Source organism: Orbicella faveolata, unplaced genomic scaffold (assembly GCF_042242905.1).
Source record: "Orbicella faveolata isolate gen_17 unplaced genomic scaffold, um_ofav_v1 contig_26, whole genome shotgun sequence".
NCBI lineage: Eukaryota > Metazoa > Cnidaria > Anthozoa > Scleractinia > Merulinidae > Orbicella > Orbicella faveolata.
The window spans coordinates 18,546,594-18,569,938 of NW_028301554.1; the positions used below are offsets into that span (position 1 = coordinate 18,546,594).

Consider the following 23,345-nt stretch of genomic DNA (forward strand, 5'->3'; position numbering starts at 1 on the left):
TTTCACAGGCGGGCGAAACATTTTGAACTGAGCTTTGATGAAAAAACCTTCCCTAGATGGTCCAACTAGGTGGGTAAAATCATCCTTACAGCCGGTCAATTTGCCTGGTGCCCAGCCCTTAATGAAACCTCTGCTATACATATACCAACCCTCTTTTGAGACAGCTCTCAACTCAAAAGGAGCTTGATGCTTTAACTTAAATTCACCTCCCATAAGAGACCACTTACTGTTTTTTTCTGTTTATCTCTAATCAAAACAGAACTATGAGCAGGGCTACTTATAGCAGATGTTTTCCTTGATGTGTTAATCTATGTGTTTGAACAGTACCTGACAAACTTTAAGGATTCCTCAAGCTCTCTACGTTTCTTCTTTCTCTCCTCGTCATCTTCAAGCTCATCTTCTTTTGCCTTTATAATAAATGGCAAGGGTCCTTTTTCGCAACCCACATTGTCCACTACCTTGGCATCTGTTCCATGAAGACCATAGCGCAGCAGCTGTTTTGCAGCCTCATAGTCTTCTGGTACTCTCTCCACACATTCATTCAGAACCCACAAACGATTCTTGACTTTACTCTGCAATAATACCATAATACTCTGTCACATGTCTCCAGTTGATGATAATTTTCAGCACTAGACTAGACAATCCCATTCAGACATGATGTAATATATCAAACATGAAAAGCTGTGGTTGACCACATTTCCAAACACCGAGAAGAGAGTGGAAACTACGATGCATAGCGGAGTATTTTTGACGAACTTCAAGGTGTTTGGAAATGTGGTCAAACACTGTCTTGAGTGTTTGAAATATCTCCTCAATTGAAACTAAAACTAAGGAGAAAATGGAGAAACAAAATTTATCATAAAAAATCTTTGCAAATTAAGATCAGATATCCAAACACTGTCACGGTCATGGTTTCTTTTGTTTAAACTTGATGAGTTATTAATGAGTTTGAGAAACCCCCTTCTTTCCTCCTCAGGATTTGGTTCAACTCGCCTGCTCTCAGAGCGAGACATATTATGAACATCTGTATAATCTTGTGTTCAAAACCTTCAAATAAACTAATACAAAATTCTCATTGTTGATCACATGTACCAGGTAGTCATGGATTGAGGCTACAGAAACTCTGGATTTCCTCCACTGCTTCTGATAAACCAAGTCACTGTCTAATCCATATGTCTGTGCAAGGACTAGTGCTTCGCCATATTCCTCGTGTTCAATCTGAAACAACAAAACAAAGTTTGCTCAATGTCATAGAAAATTAGAACTGCCAAGTAACAAAAAAACCTTAATTTCAATGTCTCATTTTAAAAAAGGGTTTCAGAACTGAAGGTAGATCTTGTATGAAGAAACAACACTAAAGAAACATCACTGTTAAGATCACTGAACAATTTTACCTTCCTAGCATAGAGTTCCTCAGGTGTCGTGGACCTTAAACACACTAGTCGATATGTGCGGTGAAGAACTCTGCAGAAAAGTAACATCCAGAAATAAGTAAATTTTCTAAACTGTAATTGAAGAGTTTCTTTACAGTTAAAAACCTTCTAATATAAACATATACAATATTCCCCAGTATGGCCATAGTCGTCGGTTAGTAACAGGTTATAATCTTATTTAGAAAACAGCCCTAAGAAAATACGTGTGCCGATTGGTTAAAAATCGTGTTTCTATAACTCGATAGAAACACAGAACTAGCATGAGCTGTTGACGAATGAAGGCATGAGCAAAGAGAATTTACATTTTGATGATCAAAGTAAACAAGCTGTTTCTCTTTTTTTCATCGTGGTGTTTTTTAAAAGAAATAGAAAACATGTTCTCTGTGTTTCTATTGAGTTATAGAAACACTCGTGAAAGTTTGGGAGAACTCGAAAAAGCTGTGGAAACACTTGCCCCCAGCTCATATTCCCACAGTGTTTCTCGTTCTCCCAAACTTCCACTCATGTTTCTGTAACTCAATAGAAACACGGTACATGGTTTCTATTTCTTAAATACTAGCAGTTCTATTCAAAACGAAGACATGCAGATTTCTTTCAATTGATTGTTACAATTACATCTGGAGTAAACAAAAAATATAGAGGCATCAATGAAGCACTGAAGTGAACTGGGCACAAAGCTTGAGTCCTTTCATTACCTGCGTATCTTAATAGGTGGTTGAAATCTTTCACTTTCAGTTAGGAAAAACATCACCTTAAAAACAAAAACTTATTATGTTAAAAACAAATTCTATTAAAATCAGCACATACATGTAGCAAAATATTAGCGACAGAAAAACCTTCTGTGGTGCCAAACTTGAAGTATGTCATCAGAGCAATGGGAGATTTCATTAAAAAACCAGCTGTCATGGTAATTTGACAGCATGGCAAATGCAGCTCAGTTTAGCAGCTGCCCCTTGAAGATGCTGCAATATCATCAACTCTCCTGAGATGATCAGACCAGAGTTTCTCAATGATCAGAATGCTAGATTCTAGTGCACACTACTTGATGTTTTAATCTGAACATTCTAGTCTAGCATCATCCAAAAGATAACAGCATGAGGGTAAAACAGAATGTATAACCTCCATACAAAACAAATACAGCTTTGAGTAAAAATAGTTTTTTTTTCAGTCAATCAAATGCTAGTTTTATTGCCCTTTACTTTGCTTTTCAGCAAGACACTGCATTTTACCTGGCCATCAATCAACTTAAAGGCATTCAGAAGGTTATCACTATGGGTTGTGACTGGAAGATTTCTTTTTTTCAAGGTTTACTGATTGTTGTTATAATTGAAGGCTTTCGTGCAAAAAGGGCGTATATAGCTTTTTGGCAGATTTTTATTTTTTGCAGGATCGAGCTAATTTTTGGCAGACTTACTTGTTTTGACAATACAAGCATCGTTCTGTAATTTATTGTTTTTGTTGATTTGCGCTTCGTTTTCGAGAAATAACGTATGCAAAACTCAGTTTTCCAAGGGTATTTTTTGGAGATCTTTTGTTGAATGAAAAACAAAAGAAACCTTTTGTTTTGCTACACGATAAATTCATAGAAGCTTGGCATTTGCCGCTAGTTTTATTAGTCAATATAATTACGCTATTCTCTTACTGTTGCTTCATTAGCACAAGCACATAAGGCGCTGAATTGGCCGGATTTGAGTTTGTTTTGTCGTGACACCAGTTCGATACGAGGTCTGTCGATTTTTTTTTCTGGTCTATTTCTCTACTTCTTTCAAAAATAAAAACATCTATTTAAAAAAAACCATGCTGTTGAAGCTGCTAAAAGTGACCATTTAAGTTCGTGTTGCGTCAAAATCCACCTTCGAAGGATTCGCTCCAAAAGATGCCACTTGGAAAACTGAGTTTTTTTGCATATGTTATTTCTCGGAAACGAAGCACAAATCAACAGAAATGATTATGCAGCAATGCTTTTCATGCCAAAACAAGTCAGTCTGCCAAAAATTAGCTCGATCCTGCAAAAAATAAAAATTGGCCAAAAAGCTATATAGGCCCTTTTTACATGAAAACCTTCAATTATAACTAATGGCAGCAAAAAAGCAATCATAGGCTATGGTTTTGAACATCAGAGTTCACACGATATTGAAAGGCATAGTAAAGAAAGCATCTCAGCTAAGTTTACGAAAAAAGCTGAAGAACAATACAGTATGTGTATTGCTAATTCCTCAGGTTGTAGCGTATGGGAATATTACAAAAGAGGAAACTAGTAAGTAAACCTGTTTAGCACAATGTTTTGATCTTGACATCAGAGTTGGCTCATCATCATCATCATCCTCGTCATCGTCATTCTCATCACTGTCTAACTCGCCTGCTCCCTTCTCTTCATTCTCATCATCGTTCCCATTATTAAGCACAAGCTTGGATCGCAAGCTCTTGATTTCATTTTCACACTACAAAAGAAAAGAAATGTAAAAAAAACATCATCATTTTGCTGACAGTGAGCTTTCCTTTTGTTGTAGTATTAAAACTCCATGCTGACAATTTCAATTTTCAAGAAATGCAAAGTATTCGGCTCAATATGACATTATTTTTTGAAACATTTAACCTTTTCTTTGTGGATTATACTTATAAAGCAATATTATAGTTAAATTAAAAGATAAACAAAACACAAAATTTGGAAAATAATGTGTTGACGACAAATTTGTTTCTTTCTAGACCTGAGCCATACTGATCATCTACAAGAAAAGGACAGAGAACACAAGTGAAAGTGATCTTTACAGTTGATGATCCCGAGGGCTATTGGGTTGACTTCAGATCCTACCTGGACTATCTTAACGTTGCAGCGTACCTGCTATACAAAGTTGTACTGCAATACCATTACCAATGACAAGTTGTTAAACAATCTCTTAGGTTCTTTACCTCCAAGATAAGGAATCCTTTATCATAAGCAGCAGTAATGCATGACCATGGTTCACACTTTTCTGGACGGTTGCCAAGCAAGTTATGAAGACTGACATAGAGACACAGAAAGCTATGTTAGCAACAAATATTTACTTTTCTTATCTAATATTTTATCAATGCTGGGATAGAAGTGACTTAAGGATGGTGCCAACTTTTGTTAGTGCACACACGTTCTGTGCATCACACAAGGCATGGTTTAACAGCCACGCACCCGCTAAGGTTTGCAGTGACGTAATCAACTACGTTATCAAGTATGCAACTAAAATGAAAGCAAAATTTTTCTACTGTGACTAAATCAAGTTTAATGAATCTGTACTAAAACCAGGAATGCCAGAATAGCAGCATATCGCTAACCACTAACTATTAACGGCTTCCAGCTGAAAAACTAGCTGTTATCTATTGAAAATTATACTGAAATCCAACTGCAAACATGTACTTGCAGATGGCGTAATGCGCACGCAAAACAAGTGTGAGAGACGCAAATGTTTCACTTTGTGGGGAGGTGACAGGAAAAAATGTAATGGGCACTGTAAAAGTTTTCGAAAAAGATGAATAACTAGTGCGACAACTAATGCAACTAGTGCGACAACTAATAACTAGTGCGACAATCTCAGATAGTGCAGAGTGCAATTGTATTGATACTGTAGCTCTGGCATGGCAGTCCCACAAGTACTCCACCCCTGCTCAGTTCACTTCCGGTTTGTATTTACCTTGGTAGTCTGCTAAGGCTTTTCCCCTAAGCAGTGTGTATGTTTCATGGTTGTATTTTGCTTCATTCAAGGTCCAAAAATTACTCAATATTTTATTACTGTCTGTCGCGACAGTCTTTAAATTTTACTCTGGTGTTTTACTTTGATTTTTGTTCATTTAAAATTCAATATTACATTTAAGCAGTAAACATGACAATTTAGCTTTTCATGCCAACTTGTAGCTTGGTACTTGTAGCTTTTCATGCCAACTTGTAGCAAAGGTATAACAAAATAAAACCCTCGTTTTCTCGAAAACACATGGAGGATTTGCTTGTTTTTTCTGTCACCACTGGAGGTAAATGAAAGAAAGTTAAATATCTGATGAAGAAATGGAAGAGAAACGATTTTGTTTTACTCAAAACATAATTTTTTTCAGCAATAAAGAAGAGCTAATTCAATTATCAGATAGTCACAGAATACCACATTCTTTTTCTTTTGCTGGGGCCACCTTTGTTGTAAACAATAACACAATTCAAAATTAATACACAACAGTGTCGATAGAACAACAGAGAAGTGTTTCAACAAGAAGTATTGAAGGTAAACAGTGCTACTTGGCCGATATTATATTCTGCATTGGTGGATGAGTCTCCTCAAAGACTGATTAAATTAATTTGTGCTTTCATTAGATCATACGGCATCTGCAGCAATATTTGAGCACTTTCCTGGTTCTTTTGTCACAAATTTACAATTTGAAGAGTATTAAAGCGACCATCTCAGAAACTTTTTGGTCTCTCTTACAGATGCAATTAAGGCAAGAAATAAATAAGCTGCTAAGGAGAAGTGATACATTTCCCTTCTTTATTTGAACCCTGACAAACTCACCATTGTAGTTTGAAAATTTTGAACTGACCTTTGGGTAATTCTAAAAGATATGCATCCACAGTAACATTTCAGTTTTGCTCTAAAAAGGGAGAAGTGGCACTAATTGAAATATAACTGCCGTCCTCGTTCACATCACATGAGATATAAAACTAAAACTGCATGGAAACATAGTGTATAACACTAGCGATGTTAGAACACATGCGTCTTACATGTTGCGTTCTACCATAAGGAAAACCACTCAACATTTGTGTAATCCGTATGTAATGTATCCTCTGCCTAATATATAGAAGATACGAATGCTAACTTATCTGTCATGCCTATAGAGCAAATTGGTTTTGTTCTACAGAGAATAGTACCACAAGGAGAGCAAGGGGTTTTCTGAAACAAATATATGGCTTTGCGATGTTCATACTCAACCGGCGTAGGTGGGACATGTCTTTCATAGAGTGCACAAGTACCTCTCCCACCCCACCCCCAACCACTTCCTTGCCTCTAGACTAATTAATTAATTGAAATTAATTAATTAATTAATTAAAATAAACATTAAAGTTTACACCTTAGCGCCTTAGGACTTACTTTCCATAAAGCCTTAGTTCCATAGTGCCTTAGCGGATGGCAGCCCCCAAAACCATCCCAATAGTCCACTTTGCACTAAAAAACACGTGGTAACCCCTACATTTTATGTTATAAAATGGAGGTGGCAAGCCTATTCAACACATGATCAGTTTCTGGTTGTAAGGAAAAGCTATTTCAGACTGTATTTTAGCTGAACCAGAGGAAGGCTGTCATAGACGCTAAAAGCACTGATGCAATTACCAAAAGTGGTTTTTATGTTACCAGTTACCATGTAGTTTTAAGATCTTTATAAACGTGTTTGCTTTTCTGTATGTAAGGGCAAATTCAAATGGAATCTGTGAAGAAATATCCTTTCCTTCTTTTCCAGAAAAATGCTGATGTCAGCATTTTTGTTGAGACTCAAGGCTAATTATCTTGAAAAAATGTGTGGCTACCCCCATTTTTCTTTGTGGATTCCAATAGACCTTGCAAAGATCTACTTTATCCGCATGGTCCTAATCTGGGACAAAAACTTTTGTATTTAGTAGGCACCATCCTTAAAATATTACAATTTTTACTCACTTTAAAACTCACGGTAGGAAGGAGCTGTTTTGAACATTAGTATTAGTCATCATTTCATGGCTATTCCAAGCACAGGCCTAACTGAGATTTTTTTCAACCAGAAGCCACAAAAATGTTAATTTATTCTCCATACCTTTGTTCCGTGGATGATACAGTTAATGCTCCTATGCTGTGAGACAGAATTAAAGCCTGGTAGGACAACAATGTAATAAGCTTAACACATTCATTTGGCAAATTTTTCACTTGAAATGCTGGCACATGGGTAGATTGGGTGGGAGATGAGTCACCTATGCCTCCCCTCCCTTGCACGACAACTACAGTCATGGACTGGGTCAAAAAACCTATTAGACAGTGCACATTGACCTACAGGGGTACATAGAACCTGGACAACATTGTTAGTTGTAGAAGTATCTGACCAAACAGAATCTTTGGTATTCTAACAAGTAACACACAGAAGTCTTTGGTTTTAATACATCAGATGACAAGTTTGTCCGCTCAAAGTACACATGTTGTGCTAGTAGTCCATAATCTTTGTTTAATTTAATTTAATTCCCATTTGTTTACTTTTGATATTTATTTGGTTGAAGTATTTACACATGAATGATAAAGTAACACTAAAACATTATTTTTTCAGGTTCATCTCACCTCCTCAGTCCACCAATTAACATCCATTAAACCATAAAAGGAAGTATCTAAGAATGTAAACAATTAAAACAACATCAGTTTTAAAGGTTATAAAACCCTCAATTAGACCAGAAAAACCTAATAAAAATAACGTTACAAGAGCCAATAATACAACAGATGTTTTCCATTATTACATGAAGCCTTAGTTGGAAAAGTACAAAGAAATTTACAGTACATAAGTTGAGGCTTGCCTTGCTGTTATTGAAATTCACTATTAGTATCATAATCTCTATCAGTATTACCAGAAATCTGTGATTAGTTAATTAACACTGATCATCAATGATGGGAAACATCTTCAGCTATATTTTATCAACTGTTCCACCTAATATGTAAAAGGTGCATTTTTTTAAAACCAACCCTTGGTAGAATCCAATGGTTTTGATGCTGGGAATCCAGGACGTTCTTCGTAATGTTTGACTGGAGGCTGCCAGGAATTGAACATAAGAAAAACTGCCATGTATCACAAAAAAAACAGCAGAGATGCCAAATAAAATAACCTAAAACTATGGCTGGTGTCTGTGATTTCTTTGCTATACCTGTATGTTACAGTTATTTAAGAGATGACATACATTGTAGCTGCATCATTGTGACTGTTGGACATACTTTTAAAGCCAGATTCTAATATACAATTCGTGTTATTCTACCAATTCAGTTCACTACACTTAGATGTAATTCATGAGGTGTGGTAAATTTTGCCAGCAAAAACCACTGAAACCTGCAATAGCTAATGACCAAGAGCCCCTTTAAAAAGTACCTGATCATCTTGCGTCCATGTTCTCTTGTGCCTAAGTGATGGCACCTGCCACAAAGACAAGGCTCCTGACAAATGAAGGGCTGCCAGCTTGGTACCATCTGGGGACAGGGACATGTGAACCACACCATCCTAAAGGAAACCAAGATGTACATGCATCTTTGTGTGATGAGTTCCTAACATTAGCGTTAGTTGACATAATAAAGCAGGTTTCGTCTTACAGTGTATGTTAATTGTAAGTAAACAGGGAGTTGAACCTTTAATTCAATTCTATGTCCATCATTTTTACTTACCTCCTTAAGTGTCTTGGGCAAGACACTTAACTCTCACAGTGCCTCTCTCCACCCAGGAGTATAAATGGGTACCGGCAAATTGTTGGGGAAACCTAACAAATTGCGGGGGAGTGACCTGCGATGGACTAACATCCCATCCAGGGAGGGGGGGTAGAAATACTCCTAGCCGCTTCATGCTACAGAAATCGGGATAAGCTCCAGCAGCTATAAGCCATTCGGCTCCAAGGCTTCACTTTTTTTTTAACACTAAAACTAAATAAATTTCAACAAAAAGTGAATACTTATGACATGTTTTTTGGAGTTAGATGCATGTCAAGCTTTTCATCTCAAGATTACTGAGGAATAACACTATAGAGAGGTCTCTAACCTGTCCCTCAGTTCTTGGGTTAAGTAGCGGGAGACTTCTAAGCTTGTTTAAAATCCCAGATCCAGCCTGAATCATAAATACAACTATGTTAAAACATCTCTAAGTGATGCATCATCACAATAAGTTTTAGCTTTGGAGGAAAATTAAAAAGTTACTTCAACAAACTTGTCAGCTCACTGCATTCACAGACGCTGCGACCAACCTTAATAAACTTAGTGCCTTCATCTTCAATGAGATTGTAATGTGGATACCCTGAAAGAATCCTCCATGCTGTCAAACCACACCGAGAGGCTGGGCATGACTCATCTGTTTTTACACAAACAAATCTTGATATTAGCAATTATTAGCTTACACTTTTAAAATGTATGATGACAAATAGCTAAAATAAGTTACAAGTCTCCTATGCACCCATTATTTGGGTTGTCATGCAATGTTGTGGGAGGTGTGGTGGTCTCACGGTTAGTGCGCTCATCTCTGGATCAAGCGGTCCAGGCTCAAGCCCTGGCTGGGGACATTGTGTTGTGTCCTTGGGCAAGACACTTTACTCTCATGGTGTCTCTCTCCACCCAGGTGAATAAATGGGTACTAGCGAACTTAATGCTGGGGGTAACCCTGCGATGGACTAGCATCCCATCCAGGGGGGAGTAGAAATACTCCTAGTCACTTCATGCCACTGAAACTGAGATAAGCTCCGGCCTGATCAGTCAGTTAGCTTGTATGCAGACTTTACCATGCAATGTTCCCAGTGGGGGAGGACCATTGCATGACAACCCAAATAACCAACACGCAGAAGACTAACAGTATGCTAACAGTTTCACAGTATGCAATTTCATTTCCCAAGAGAATGGCTGTGTATTTCATGAAAAAAGCATCGGAATAGTGTGACCAAAGGAAATGGTGAAGTGATTTTCCAATTCCTCTAGTTTAAATTAGAAAAGAGAAATACCTCTGAAGATATTCTTTTTTTCCAAAACGTCTCCAGTGGAATGGAACGTTCTATTTGATTTCCCACTGGAACAACAAGTTTTACATCCGCTGTCCACTTGTTAAGATTATAGTTTCTTTTTATACTCACCTGTCGAATTTCTCTGCCCCTGACCAATAAGACTGCCAATAATCAACAGGCTGTGCTGAGGATGATACACAACACTGCAAACTCCATGAGGCAGAACATTGGCAAAGGAGAATGTGTGGTTCTTTTGGAAACCATTGGTAGAGCTAAAAGAAAGACATTAATATTACAATGGTTTCCTTGCTATCATCATTATGATATTGAATATACATTGTGTAGTTCCAGAAAGTATCCATACCCTCCCCCCCATGGAGGGTCACGGAAATTCCGAGGGGTAGGGGGCCTTACAGAGGTAAATTTCCAAAGGGGAGGGAGGCTACTCAAGGAGTTTTCTTTCCAGTGGGTCTGAAATGCAATTGAATGAACACTACGGTACTTTCCCAATCGATTCAGGTAACCAAACCAACAGAAATGTTCCATCTGTTGAGAAATAAATGTTAGATTCTTTGTCATATATTTTCCATTTTTCTCCCAACGTCATACAACCAATAGCAATCCTGAGTATCCTGTTTGTTGGACGTCAAGTTGAACAAAATGCCAACGAAGAGGTGCAGCAATACATGAACAATGAAGGTGATATTTTATACTTCGAAGATTGTGCTGTATTTAGCTTAAATACAGCTCAGATGCTTTTTCCAGCATTAATCATGTCGTCAATTAAATGCAATTCATACTTTGTTTATTTTGTTTGATACTCGTACAAAATTATAACATGAAAAAGTACGTCTTTGTCTACAATGTAACTATAAACAGCTGCGGCTAAATTTTATTACAATTAATGAGTTAAGTCTTGTTTTTTTATGGATACGGAATTTCCGAGGGGTGGGGGGGGGGGGGGGGGGCAAGTGGAAAAATCATGGAAATTCCAGGGGGTGCGGGAGTACTGTGAAGCCCCCAGGAACGGAAAATCCTGGGGGGTGGGGGGTCAACCTAGAAAAACCCTCCGTGGGGGGTATGGATATTTTCTGGAACCACACATTGTACCTAAATAAGATAATTACCTTTTTATTTACATTTTGTTTCTTCAAATTTCAATCAATAAGTTTCAACAATAAGCAAGTTTTGGTCTTAAATAATGCCCTATTCCCTCCTTAGGCCTTCTCACGCCACATGGCATATAAGCCACCCATGAGGTCCCTCCAATGTTCCCTGTCCTGGGTGGTCTTTGCAGCCCTATGACTAACCTAATTCTATCCTGATATTTGGGTGGGGGGAGTATTTCCTCTGGACACCGATTAACTTGAGTCAATGTTAACCTCATCAGAATCTTTGACTGTTCAAGATTACCTCAGTTCCACTCAATTTCCAGGGGTTACATCATAATCATCATGTGTGGAGTAAAATCTTTTATTCAATTAGTGATGAAGAAAGTACATATAAGGAGAAAATGCTTCTCTTCTCAAAAAAAAAAAAACCACACAATCTCTTTATTGTGATGCAGCACACAAACCTGACCAAATAGTTCTTAAGTTCACCACAATAATTTATCACTAACAGTTCTGCAGACCTGCAAAGAAGGACATTCAGTTTAGTGAAAATTACTAATTTATTATCAGACACCAGTCATATATCAATGTCAGAAAAATAACGATATCACTAACAGGTTCAAAAAATTTTAAATCACAACACAAAAAAAATAAATTAATGTCAATTAATGTTAATCATCTTCTTACCACTGTGAGCTATGTTTATGCTCAATAAAAACCAATCCAGCTATGCAGTCACTGAGATCTGAAGGAATAGTTCCCACAGTCTAGATTGAAATGATAAAAACAGCATCTATAGTTAGTGCCTCAAACAAGCTCCACTTAAAAGCATCCATTTATTTTAATTAAAATCATGTCTTGACATTTTGTAACTTACCTGAGAAATTGTAAAGAGTAGCTCTCCAGCAAGGTCAAACACTACTATGTCACCAGAGCTATTTGAAGAAAATTAAATAGAAATTAAAATATTGATGATGTTCTAACAGCCTTGCAAACATGTAAGTAAGCAAACTGGTCAACCCAATACATTACAAACCTGTAAGAACAAGCCAACATAGAACAGTCCTGACTCCAAGCCAACTTCCTCCATTGTGGAGAGTTGTCATCATCAACTGAAACCAAAAGATCAAGGAAAAATGCATTTACCAAGTGTTTCCAGAGAGTAACATCTGCTGGATTAAACAGCACAACCCAAGTTAATGACTGGTTTAACAACTCAATACTCTTGCATGCTGTAATTCAAAAGACAGGTAGCATTGACATAATATCTAGTCAAAAAGTATGGAAAAGCTTTGACAAAAGGGATCCTTAACATGTTTAACATTTCCTGAATTCTCCATCAATAAAGGGCTGCTGTATGTACATCTGATGGCAAGCTTTTAGAAATACAATCATTCTTTATAAAGGAAGGCATTCATTCAAAGTTTATAATTTTCCTATCACAAGATTAGAGTTAGTTATGACAATGTTCCATGTCACGGTTTGTACTCAAGATTATTAACATATGTGTTTGTTACTGGCACTAATTATCTCTTAGCATAGAAGAATAATGTCAGATGTGCTTGCAACAAAATGGTCAAGTCAAAATGGTGCACCTACCAACACATTTTGCAACCACTGATTCAAAGTCGTCTATGAATGATCTACATAAGAAAACAATAAATTGGTAAATGTGGTAGATGACATATCAAACAGATAAGAAACTACTGTAGGTAAAAAAATTGCTTTCTTCTAACACTCAAGAATGCTTTTTACCACATTCCAAACACCTCAAAGTTTGTGACAAATACTCCACTGAACATTATATTTTCAACTCTCTTCTCTGTGTTTGGAAATTGTGTGGTTCCAGAAAATATCCATACCCTCCCCCCCCTTCCCCCCCCATGGAGGATCACAGAAATTCCAAGGGGTAGGGGAGTTTGAAATAGGTAAATTTCCGAAGGGGAGGGGAGCTACTCAAAGAGTTTTCTTTCCAGTCGGTGTGATATGTGATTGAATGAATACTATCGTGCTTTCCCAATCGATTCAGGTAACCAAACCGACAGAAATGTTCCATCCATTGAAATAAACGTTAGATTCTTTGTCATATATTTTCCATTTTTCTTCCGACATTGTACAACCGACAGCAATCCTGAGCATCATGTTTGTTAGACATCAAGTTGAACAAAATGCTGATGAAAAGGTGCAGCAATATATGAACAATGAAGTTGATTTTATACTTTGAAGATCATGCTGTATTTAGCTTAAACGCAGCTCAGATGCTTTTTCCAGCACTAATCATACCATCAATTAAATGAAATTCGTACTTTGATTATTTCGTTTGATACTTGCACAAAATTATTCCCTGCTTTGGTCTTGCCATAACTAGGTTATCACATGTTTTCATTGTTATCCATGTAGTAAATAGTTTGCTAAGTGAGCAAAGTCAATTCAAAGCCATTTGTCTTGAACTATATATAACCGTGGACAGCGAGGGTTATTGGAGCAGTAGCCGGGATTTCATGTCATTTATAGAACAACTGAACAATGCGTGTTTCACGTATGACAAATTAAATAAATGGCACACAATGCATGCTGAAGCGATGATGTTTAAAAATTGTTCCTAGAAGATTGGAACATAAGCAGACAAACTGATTCTTAAACTAAACTAAACTTTAACCCTTTACTTCCTAACAGTGCCATTTGGCACACAACGTCGTAACTTTGTAAATATTTGAGAGATTTCTATGAATTTTTGCTGCAAAAATTTCCTTGTAAAGATCTGCTCATTGAAGGCACAAAATTGTGACCTCCTCCTATCTAAGGCATGGTTGACCACCCCCATTACTTTCCAATTTCTTTTTTGAGATGTGCATGGAATGCAAGACTTGTTTCACATCAAGCTATGTACTAAGACCTGCTAAATAAGCTATAGTTCAGGGGCATACCTATGATATTTGAGAACTGGTACATGTTGGAAGCTTTTCAGTTTCACATTTTAAAACAATTTCTCTCAAAATGACTACCTCCTTCACAGACAAAGCATATGACTTAATTGATGTATTCCTTTGGTGAAAGAAGAAATAAAAGGCATTTGGGAAACAGCTGTTTGGAAAAAATGTTGCGTGACGGCTTTACTGCGTGGGTAAAGTAATTCAATATGTTATTTTGACCATGCATAAATTAAAACTTTGACTGGCTCATTTGAAAGAGCTTTATGTATGTTCCGAGATTCTTGTATGAAACTTATTTTAATTTAATGAAGAAAAAGTCAGCTGCCATGCCATCTGGGAGTGAAGCGCTTCTAAGTCAGTTGTTTATTGGTTTAAACACTGGTTCAAACATTTTAACATGACATGAAGGAACACGCCGCATCTGCAGTCTACCGTGAAAAAGTACGTCTTTGTCTACAATGTAACTATAAACAGCTGCGGCTAAATTTTGGCACAATTAATGAGTTGTCTTGTTATTTATGGATACCAAATTTCAGAGGGGTAGGGGGGCCCAAGTAGAAAAAATCATGGAAATTCCAGGGGGTGGGGGCAGTACCGTGAAGCCCACCTGGAATGGAAAGTCCTGGGGGGTGGGGGGTCAAACTGGAAAAAACCCTTTGTGGGGGGTGTGGATATTTTCTGGAACCACACATTTAGTAGACTGTTCACAGTCCCCTATTTTTCCGTGAGATCGTAGATGTCGATCGTTGAGTTCAATGAGCCACCATCTTGGTCTCTTGATGCGAGCGAAACTGGGGAAAGTACAAAATGCCCATGGGTAGTGGCGGTTGGGCTTAATACCGTGGGGGTGACAGGGCAGAAAAAATAGGGAGACTGTAACAGCTTCACTTTGTCTGGTGTTCACTACGTTAGTTGCTCCAGCAACGGCAACACCTGATTGGTCAAAGGGACAATAGAGTTTATCAGAGCGTAGCAGAGCATTGACAACTTGAGTGACAGAAAGTGACATTCATCACTTCGCGGCTCGGCCAAAATGGTAGCGATTTCAAGAGAATTTTGTGGAAAATGTTTTGATTTTGATCGTCTGTCTGCTTCTTGTCTTGGAGGATTGGTGTTAAAGCGCAAGCAAAAGGAGACCGTTTCTCGTTTACTCAAAGGAAAGGATGTTTTGGCGGTTCTTCCAACTGGTTTTGGCAAGAGTTTACTATATCAAAGTTTCATTTTGGCGAAGGAAATGGCTGAAAGCTCCATTGGTTGTTCTTATTTCCAACTGAAATTTTACAGTTAATGCCACAAAGACAGCACGCATCTGAATAATTGGAATTCTCTGTGGGCTTTGCCACTTTTTTTGGAGTCAGAGAAGAGTTCTTCCGTCCCGCATTCATTCGACTCAACTTAGTAAACCTTCAAAATGTTTCGAAATTCACAGTAACATGTATTCATATCATCATCCCTGATTTGACAGGTTTTTTTCTCAGGGGAGGAGATTATTAATTGATTTGATTAACGGAGGCGCCAAACTGGCGGCTGCGCCCCTTTAACACGAGACAGAGTGAAGCTGTTGCAGTCTCCCTATTATTTCCGCCAGCCGTGCCCTCCACCACCCCTACCCACGGGCATCTTGTACTCTCTCCAGTTTCGCTTGCATCAAGAGATCAAGATGGCAGCCCGTCGAGCTCAACGATCAACATCTACGATCTCACGGAAAAATAGGGGACTGTGAACAGTCTACACATTTGGTAAAAAAAACAGTTTCTCTCATTTGATATATTGCATAAATATCAACAAATTTAATTTGACTTCTACAGTATTAAATCACTAAATTAAGCTAGTAAATGCATTGAAAACATACATTTAAGGGACAAAACTAGTGTCTGACCAAATCAGTAAGCTCGTATTTCAGCTCTAGGTAGCAAATAGTTGTAAGCATTTGATTTTCAGGCAAATTCTAACTCTAGCACACTTTTTTCTGTTATCTCCATCATGTTTCCCAATGAAAATGAAAGCACTGACCATGGAAATAAGGCTATTGAAGAATACTTTTACGCATAATAATTGATGATATTACCTTATTTCAATAAAACTATCTTGAAGCACTGCAAGGAGCTTTCCATCACTAAAGAAAAAAACAATTGCATGTGTATATGTTGTGGTTTAAATCTGACTTAGGTTCATTTTATTTCCTTGACTTGAGATCTATTCTTCAGTTTACAGCTTGGTTACAACAAAGGGACCATATTTTAAGAGGTAACCAAGGTCCCAAAATTTATTTATCTCTAATGATCAATTAACATGCAGCAAAATTGTAATTGGTCATTTATTGAACTTTGTGCTGTACAGTTCAGGGAGTAAACATGGTCATATATTCAACTTGACCTTGAACTACAAGCTCAGCTGATTTTAATATCGTTCGCCCAATTAATCGACCCTGAACTGCACTCTCAGTTCAATTGAAACTTTTATGATTTTTATCTACACAATGTACCTGGACAAGGCAAACCGCCAACTGAGTGAACTGTTGATGATTTTATACAGCTGTGCTGGGAGGCCAAGAATTTGATTGCTGCCACTGAAATTGAATACATGTAGCAATAAATTATTATTATAAAATTATACACCATTAATGTACTAAATTATTTTTTACAAAATTACTTTTACCCCTCAGTTTTCAAAACCTACTAATGATAAATAAACACATTTTAGACTCTCATAAGGAAAATCTTTTTAACTGAAAACACTAAAACTGGTCGCAAGGGAGTTTTTCGTTTCCAAAAGACCTTTCCCGCATTCCAACAAACAATGGCACTGAGTCAAGGTCAGGGTGGACAAAAATACAGCAAATGTATGAAAATGTCCACCCCAACCTCGCTCTGATGCTATTGTTCAAATGCACTGAAGCAGAATGCGGGAAAGGTCTATTGATGTTGATTCAATATTTTATCTAAATTAATTTAAAGATCACCAAGTGGGGTCAAACATTGTAAAAATTGGTGCCACATTTAATTACCTAATAGTATACTGAATTCCCCTCAGCAACCACCAAAAGGAATCTACAACAAGAAAAAGAAAATAAATAATAGGTAACATGGAATGTAACAAACCTATATCAAAATTAGCACATGAATGAATAGCCTGTACATTCATTTCTGCATTGTACCAATAATAATTATTGTTCAGTCAATACAGTGTGACACAAAACTCTGGGGCTGAATACTTCGTACATGTACCTATTCATCACCAAACTTACTTGCCAGATGAGCACTACTAAAAAAAAAAAATGCATATCAATGCATTTAAGTATGCATCATCAAAACTTATTACTGTTACTAATTCAGAAATAAAGAACAGTCTTGGTTATCCATATAAATTATAGATACAGTATGTCTGTATCATACGAGTAGGTAAAGTAAGTTGTCAACTCCCTGGGTCCTGTTGCACTTTATAGGTACAGGAAAGAGATTAGAAAAGTTTGGGTCCCTTAGGGTTGAAGTGAACTTCTTAAAATAAAAGATGTCAATTGTATCCTTTGCCATTCTCCATTGCCTAAGTTATTATTTGGGTAAGATATTAATAATTTTAAAAAAATAATAATAAAATACTTTGTGCAACTGTCAAGAACTTCTTTGGCAGAGATCCTCTCAGCTGACCAATATCAAATCCTGTCTTGTTCTAGAAGAAAACACCAGATACATTTAAAGTTAATCTTTGATCCCATGCTGAGCCTCATCTAATTAATGTTGTGTTATTTTCATATGTTAGTGATAGCCTTCTAGTTGAAGAATATTTATAACAAAATCATGAGGTTAAATATCTTATCCAGGCTATTATGTCTCTTATTACACTAATTTCACTTACTACTATTGCAAAACTTCTTAGGAACAACTCAAATTTCATCTAATTAATGTTGTGTTATTTTCATATTTTAGTGATAGCCTTCTATTTGAAGAATATTTCTAAATATGTTATCCAGGCTATTATGTCACTCATAACACTAATTTCACCTACTAGTATTGCAAAACGTCTAAGCAACATCTCAATTTGGCAAGATTCCTGTATAATCCCATGCTTATCAAACTGTAGCTAGTTTTGCTTTATTTGTGCTTTTTGTCTGTGTGCAAAACATAGTATAAAAGAAATATCCTCAACTGAGTATGGGGCTGTACAGAAATCATGCCCTCAAATAATCCCTGTCCCAGCTTTATCTTTCTGATGTGCTCATGACTCTTATGAAATATTATATGATAAGACCCTTAAATTTACAGGACATAAAATTTTAGATTTCCTTGCCAAAATATTAGCTTCATTAAGCCTACACTTTTACTAACATTTAGGCATACATTACTTGCAAAAAATTTCAGACACTTTATTTCAGACAATAAGGGCACTAAGACTCGAGGAGCTTTGGAACCACTTAAAAGTTTTATTCAGAAGGAGATGTTTTGGTTGCTTAAAAGTTGGGATGCTTAAAAATTTTGGAGAGTTTTATTTTCAAGTCCGAAATTAAAATCATCTAAATATTTTTGCAAGTAATGTAGCAGACTGCTGATTGTAACTGTATGTATTGGAATGTCAAACCCCCCAATGTTGACAGTGATTTGACCTCATTGTTTCATGCCTAATAATTCATAGCAATTCACAGTCAAAAGGTCAGTGGTAGTTCATCTCCCCCAGCCCCGTCCCCTTCTATTCCTCATCATCCCATTCGTCCCGCATCCTACCTACCCTCCCCCCCTCACCCAACCCAGAATTTTAATGTATTGAAACAAGGTCTCCAAGGTAATACACTAAATGGTTGAAAGATTTTCAGTTGATCGAGAGTTTCTCAACAATCTGGTTAAGCGTATATAAGCTTATCTGTTTAAGAAATCTCATAATTTTATATCATTTGAACGAAACCAACGCCACGTAGTAACTTTTGCATGTTACACTGGCGATAAAGAAACAGAGGATTTCTTGAAATAACGGAAAGTAAATTCTAAATACCTTTCAAGTAACACAAATAAATACTTACCAAGATTTCTCCCCCGAGGGACCACTCTGCACGTATAAACACGTCGTACAAAATGTGGTCCTCCGTGACCGCTGCAGCCATGATGGAATTCTCCAATTGAAGGCGAAGAGACTAAGAACTAGCATTTCATTGGCTGAAGTAGATCACGTGAGATGCCACCGTAAGAAAACCGCCATCTTTGAATTGAGTTGCGTGTTCCTTCCGAAACAAGAAGTAAATTGCATCTCGTGTGAAGACAAACAAAAGTTTCAACAATTTAACGATCAAGCTCTCAATGGCGACAGAAACAACGTTCAGACCTCGCGTGGATCAAGAAAATGCTTCAGCCCTGGATATCAAGGGTGGAAATGTATCAGGTATAAAGTTAAGCTTACTAACTCTAGTTTGCACAAAGTCTTACATGTCACCATTTTATGAACGATTGAAAAGCGACCTTTCTATTCACACCTAAAAGCCGGGAACTAGAGTATACTTTGCGACTTAAATACACAAATATCGGTACACCGATGGAAAGGTGACTCTGCAGACACATGTATGAAAATCTAACGACAGTTTTAAAGCACAAAGACGAACGGATTTTAGCAAAGGGATTTTAAGCTTAAAACAGAAGCAAAATTCTCATTGGAAGTGGCATTCATTGCTATTGAGGACTTCAATGAAAATTCTTCCAATGAGCCAGTTTTGAACTTTCTTAATGTCTTTAGGTGCTATAATCAAATGGTTTTAGGTAGAGATCAACTAATATATTCTCAGCAATAGAGCAAGAATTAAATTAGTGAAAATCTTACTTTGAGAATCTAGCCAATCAAATCATCTGTCTTCAGAGCCACCTTTGCCTTGTGAAAAGGCTTTACTGGCCAAGAGGGCCAGGTGGCTTAACAGAAGAGAATGGTGCTGTTAAATCTTTTCAGTCCAACAATAAATTAAAGTGAGTTTACTAACTACATGTGTAGCTTGCAGAAAAAAAAAAAATTCCTGAAAGATTGAAAAGGGACCTCTACATGTTGATGTATAGTCACTTCATGCTATAGAAACCGTGATAAGGTCCAGGCTGATGGGCCACCTGGCTCGTATGCAGACTTTACCTTTACTTTTTTTTTCATGTTGATGTATATTACACTGATAATGATTAAAAGAATAAAACTACGACGTTTCAAAGTCATCTTGACTCCATTATCAAGCAGAGGTGTTAGCTGTAGTTTCGAGATTAAATACAAATAAAGGTGATAGAGTACATTAGAATAATAAAACAGTAATGAAAACGAAACACTTATTATTCTAATGTAAATAACTTTGAAATGTCGTAGTTTTATTCCTTTAATATTCATTATCAAATATATTTCGAAATGTTCTCTTATAAGGATGTATATTACAGTGTTATAAAACCTAAAAACTACATGTAGGAATGTTGTATGTCTTTAATATCCAAATATTGGTACACAGGGAGAAGTTTTGGTGCTGCAAAATCTTTCCAGTCAGACAATGCTCCTTTAACAACTCCACGACGTGCTCTTGGAGATGTAGGGAACACCATCAAACCATCCACTATGAAAGCCAGGAAGGGACTTGCATTAAAAGCCAACAAGCTAATGGGCAAGAAATCTACAACCACAAAGATTTTCCAAGATCGTGCAGGAACCCCAGCAAGTAAAGGACTGCCACTCTTACAACAAATAAGCTCTGCAGGTCTTAAGCAAAGTAGCAAAAAGAAGCAGGCAATTCATGTAAAGACTACAGAGAAACAAAGAGTGAAAGCCGAACAAGACCAGTGTCAAAAAGAAACAATGCTTCCGTTTACTGATAAAGGTATGAACAAAGGTGTAATATTTATAAAATAGAAAAACTTAGTGTGGTATACAAAAGTACATGTACAATTTCAGTTAGGGAGACCCAGTTCTTTGTCCAGGCTTGTACACTCAGGGACTTTTGAGTTCTTTTAACTTGCTTGCATCCAGCCACATGCACATGTATGTGTATGTGGAATATTGCATACTAGACAAAGGAAAATAAAGAAATCAAACTGATGCACAATCACACGATACAAATTAAATATAAATATGCAGGTTTTCCTTGTCACACAAGCACAAAGAAAGGTCTTCAAAGATCTGACAAGGATTTTTTTCTACAGGTCCTTGAATTAATAAGGGTCTTTCAAAGATCCCTCAAGATCTCTGGCAAGACTCTTAAAAATTATATGGCAAGTACTGAGATCATCAATAGGATACTCAAAGATTTTGACAAGAATCTTTGTGCATCTTTGAAAGAATTTCATCAACTGAAGGAGTAATATTTGTTCTGTTTTATTCTGTTCAGAGGATGCTCTTCCAAGACCCAGCTATGTTTCAGCAATCTTGAGGAATGTTGGAGCTCTTTATTATGGCTGTCAGTTTAGACCCCAGACTGGCATTGATTCAGATTCTGAAGACGACCCAGCAAATTTTGTGCACTTTGAAAATGAAAGAAGACCAAAAAAAGGTACACAAAACTCCAAAAGTTAAACTCTTTCAAGAAACAGCAGTTTGTATTTTTATCAGTGTAGGGCCTTCTCATGCTCCCTTCTCTGCCTGCTTTGAGACTCAGCTCATAGCGCAGAGTTATGCCACTCCACTAAGACACTTGTGTGAAATCCAAAATGGTGAACTTGCAAAGATTCAGTGAAGATTTCAACAAAATTATTGGCCCAAGGATGCCAAGAAGAAACATCCTATTGATGTTGACATTGAAAATCATGGGTTTTCTGTTTTAAAATTTTTACAAACTTTGTGGCATGGTTGATGTTACCTGCAGAATATTGTAGAATGAAATCTATCCATTTCTGGGCATGCTTTAATGAGCAACTGCTAACAGATTCATTTTATGTTTTTTCCAGCTTTGCTATTATGAGTCTTTCTTATTATTATAGTCGCATGAGACCCAAGTTACTGCGTAAGCCCCTAATGTGTGTGTGTCTTGGTGTTTCTAGATACCTACTTTGATTCACTTCCATTTGAAGGAGAACTGGATTTGTTAACTCAAGGCTTTGATACACTCAGTCTTCCAGATATAGAATTACCACCTATCGATATTGATTCACTGGGACTTGGCTTGTTGTAGAAATAGAATATTATTTTATACATTAGTTGAAAATTACACTGTAAATTTATATTAGCTGTAAATAGATTGTTTTGTTGTGTCAAGAATTTCCATCTTCTAGTTTGGTGTTCTTTTTTTTCCTATATTTTGAAACAAGTTTTTTCCTGTTGTAAATCCTTTATTTTTCACTGTTGTAATAACAAATAAAATTTACCACTTCCATTGTCTCTAGACTTGAGATTACAGTCTCTTTTAATTTCATTGCCTTATTTTGTTTCCATTTGAGATCCCCTGTTATTATTTACCAGTAATATTTAACTGAAATATTGAAATAAACATTGAAAAAAGCTGTGAATAAATGTGCATTTTGTCTTTGTTGACCCTGCATGTTCTCCTTGTCAAACATTTCCAATATTCTCTTTGGACAAATTAGCTTCTTCGTTCTTAATAAATGACTTGGAGAGCACCTTTATTCTCAAGATGAATGCCAAAGATGAATGCTAAAGATGCAAACTACTAACTGGTTTTCCAGGGATTGTGTAACTCAGTTTTTAAAAGAACTTTTCAGCTGGAAACCACTCACATGGTAGTCTCCTTCGCAGCCATCACACAATGCTTCTCTAATAACGGTTGCAAAGGAGATTACGCACATGCAGCTTGTGACTACAATTGCATTTATAGTGAGAACACTCAAATGGTGAACAGTTGATTGTTTAAGTGACAAAAGAGTGAGGACTCTTCATATTAACAAGAGTATTAAGCATTTTTAAACTGTAAAAGCACTTATATTGCTCATTATAACCGAGGAGTCTTCATTCTACAAACCCAAAAGAAATGTAAACATGAATGTAGAGTGTTTGCAGTTTGAGTGTCCCTACAGTGAACATTTTATGTCATCTCTAGAGTCTATATATAGGAGGGTAGAATAGACAAAAAGCCAAGCCAATAGAACAGCTCAAGATTGACAGAAATGGAAGGCACTATTGCATGCTCTATGTTCCCCATGGCACAAATGGGATTAGATAACAATAATGATGACAACGATGATCATAAGAGTCAAGACCATGGAAAAATTTAGTTGAT

At 36.8% G+C, this 23,345-nt stretch overlaps 2 protein-coding genes across 2 annotated transcripts in view; one reads left to right on the top strand and one right to left on the bottom strand.

The window, feature by feature from the left end:
* The window catches only part of LOC110040003 (NBAS subunit of NRZ tethering complex-like), a 48,924-nt gene extending 29,627 nt beyond the window's left edge, over nucleotides 1-19,297 (bottom strand). Inside the window, exons 1-23 of the mRNA XM_020745187.2 lie at nucleotides 19,191-19,297; nucleotides 17,779-17,848; nucleotides 17,187-17,229; nucleotides 16,665-16,748; nucleotides 16,248-16,295; nucleotides 12,846-12,889; nucleotides 12,283-12,358; nucleotides 12,124-12,181; nucleotides 11,934-12,013; nucleotides 11,711-11,767; nucleotides 10,264-10,406; nucleotides 9,391-9,494; nucleotides 9,189-9,254; nucleotides 8,532-8,660; nucleotides 8,135-8,201; nucleotides 7,739-7,785; nucleotides 7,227-7,282; nucleotides 4,344-4,434; nucleotides 3,701-3,874; nucleotides 2,129-2,184; nucleotides 1,395-1,464; nucleotides 1,093-1,218; nucleotides 328-572 (exon numbers count right to left, since the gene is read on the bottom strand). Of these exons, the coding sequence (XP_020600846.2) occupies nucleotides 328-572; nucleotides 1,093-1,218; nucleotides 1,395-1,464; nucleotides 2,129-2,184; nucleotides 3,701-3,874; nucleotides 4,344-4,434; nucleotides 7,227-7,282; nucleotides 7,739-7,785; nucleotides 8,135-8,201; nucleotides 8,532-8,660; nucleotides 9,189-9,254; nucleotides 9,391-9,494; nucleotides 10,264-10,406; nucleotides 11,711-11,767; nucleotides 11,934-12,013; nucleotides 12,124-12,181; nucleotides 12,283-12,358; nucleotides 12,846-12,889; nucleotides 16,248-16,295; nucleotides 16,665-16,748; nucleotides 17,187-17,229; nucleotides 17,779-17,848; nucleotides 19,191-19,271 (2,015 nt within the window). The 5' untranslated portion in view covers nucleotides 19,272-19,297. The remainder of the gene's footprint in view (nucleotides 1-327; nucleotides 573-1,092; nucleotides 1,219-1,394; nucleotides 1,465-2,128; nucleotides 2,185-3,700; nucleotides 3,875-4,343; nucleotides 4,435-7,226; nucleotides 7,283-7,738; nucleotides 7,786-8,134; nucleotides 8,202-8,531; nucleotides 8,661-9,188; nucleotides 9,255-9,390; nucleotides 9,495-10,263; nucleotides 10,407-11,710; nucleotides 11,768-11,933; nucleotides 12,014-12,123; nucleotides 12,182-12,282; nucleotides 12,359-12,845; nucleotides 12,890-16,247; nucleotides 16,296-16,664; nucleotides 16,749-17,186; nucleotides 17,230-17,778; nucleotides 17,849-19,190) is intronic.
* Nucleotides 19,298-19,345: 48 nt separating this feature from the next.
* On the top strand, nucleotides 19,346-22,621 carry LOC110039993 (uncharacterized). Its single transcript, XM_020745175.2, has 4 exons — nucleotides 19,346-19,546; nucleotides 20,634-20,996; nucleotides 21,504-21,665; nucleotides 22,153-22,621. Exons 1-4 carry the CDS (start codon nucleotides 19,465-19,467, stop codon nucleotides 22,281-22,283), a joined length of 738 nt encoding a protein of 245 aa, XP_020600834.2. The 5' UTR covers nucleotides 19,346-19,464; the 3' UTR covers nucleotides 22,284-22,621.
* Nucleotides 22,622-23,345: the final 724 nt, after the last annotated feature.

Excerpts from the sequence above, each read along its gene's own strand:
- LOC110039993 (XM_020745175.2), top strand. The coding sequence starts at position 19,465 with ATGGCGACAGAAACAACGTTCAGACCTCGCGTGGATCAAGAAAATGCT. Across the intron at positions 19,547-20,633 it reads CAAGGGTGGAAATGTATCAG|GGAGAAGTTTTGGTGCTGCA; the intron begins GTATAAAGTTAA and ends ATTGGTACACAG. Across the intron at positions 21,666-22,152 it reads TGAAAGAAGACCAAAAAAAG|ATACCTACTTTGATTCACTT; the intron begins GTACACAAAACT and ends TGGTGTTTCTAG.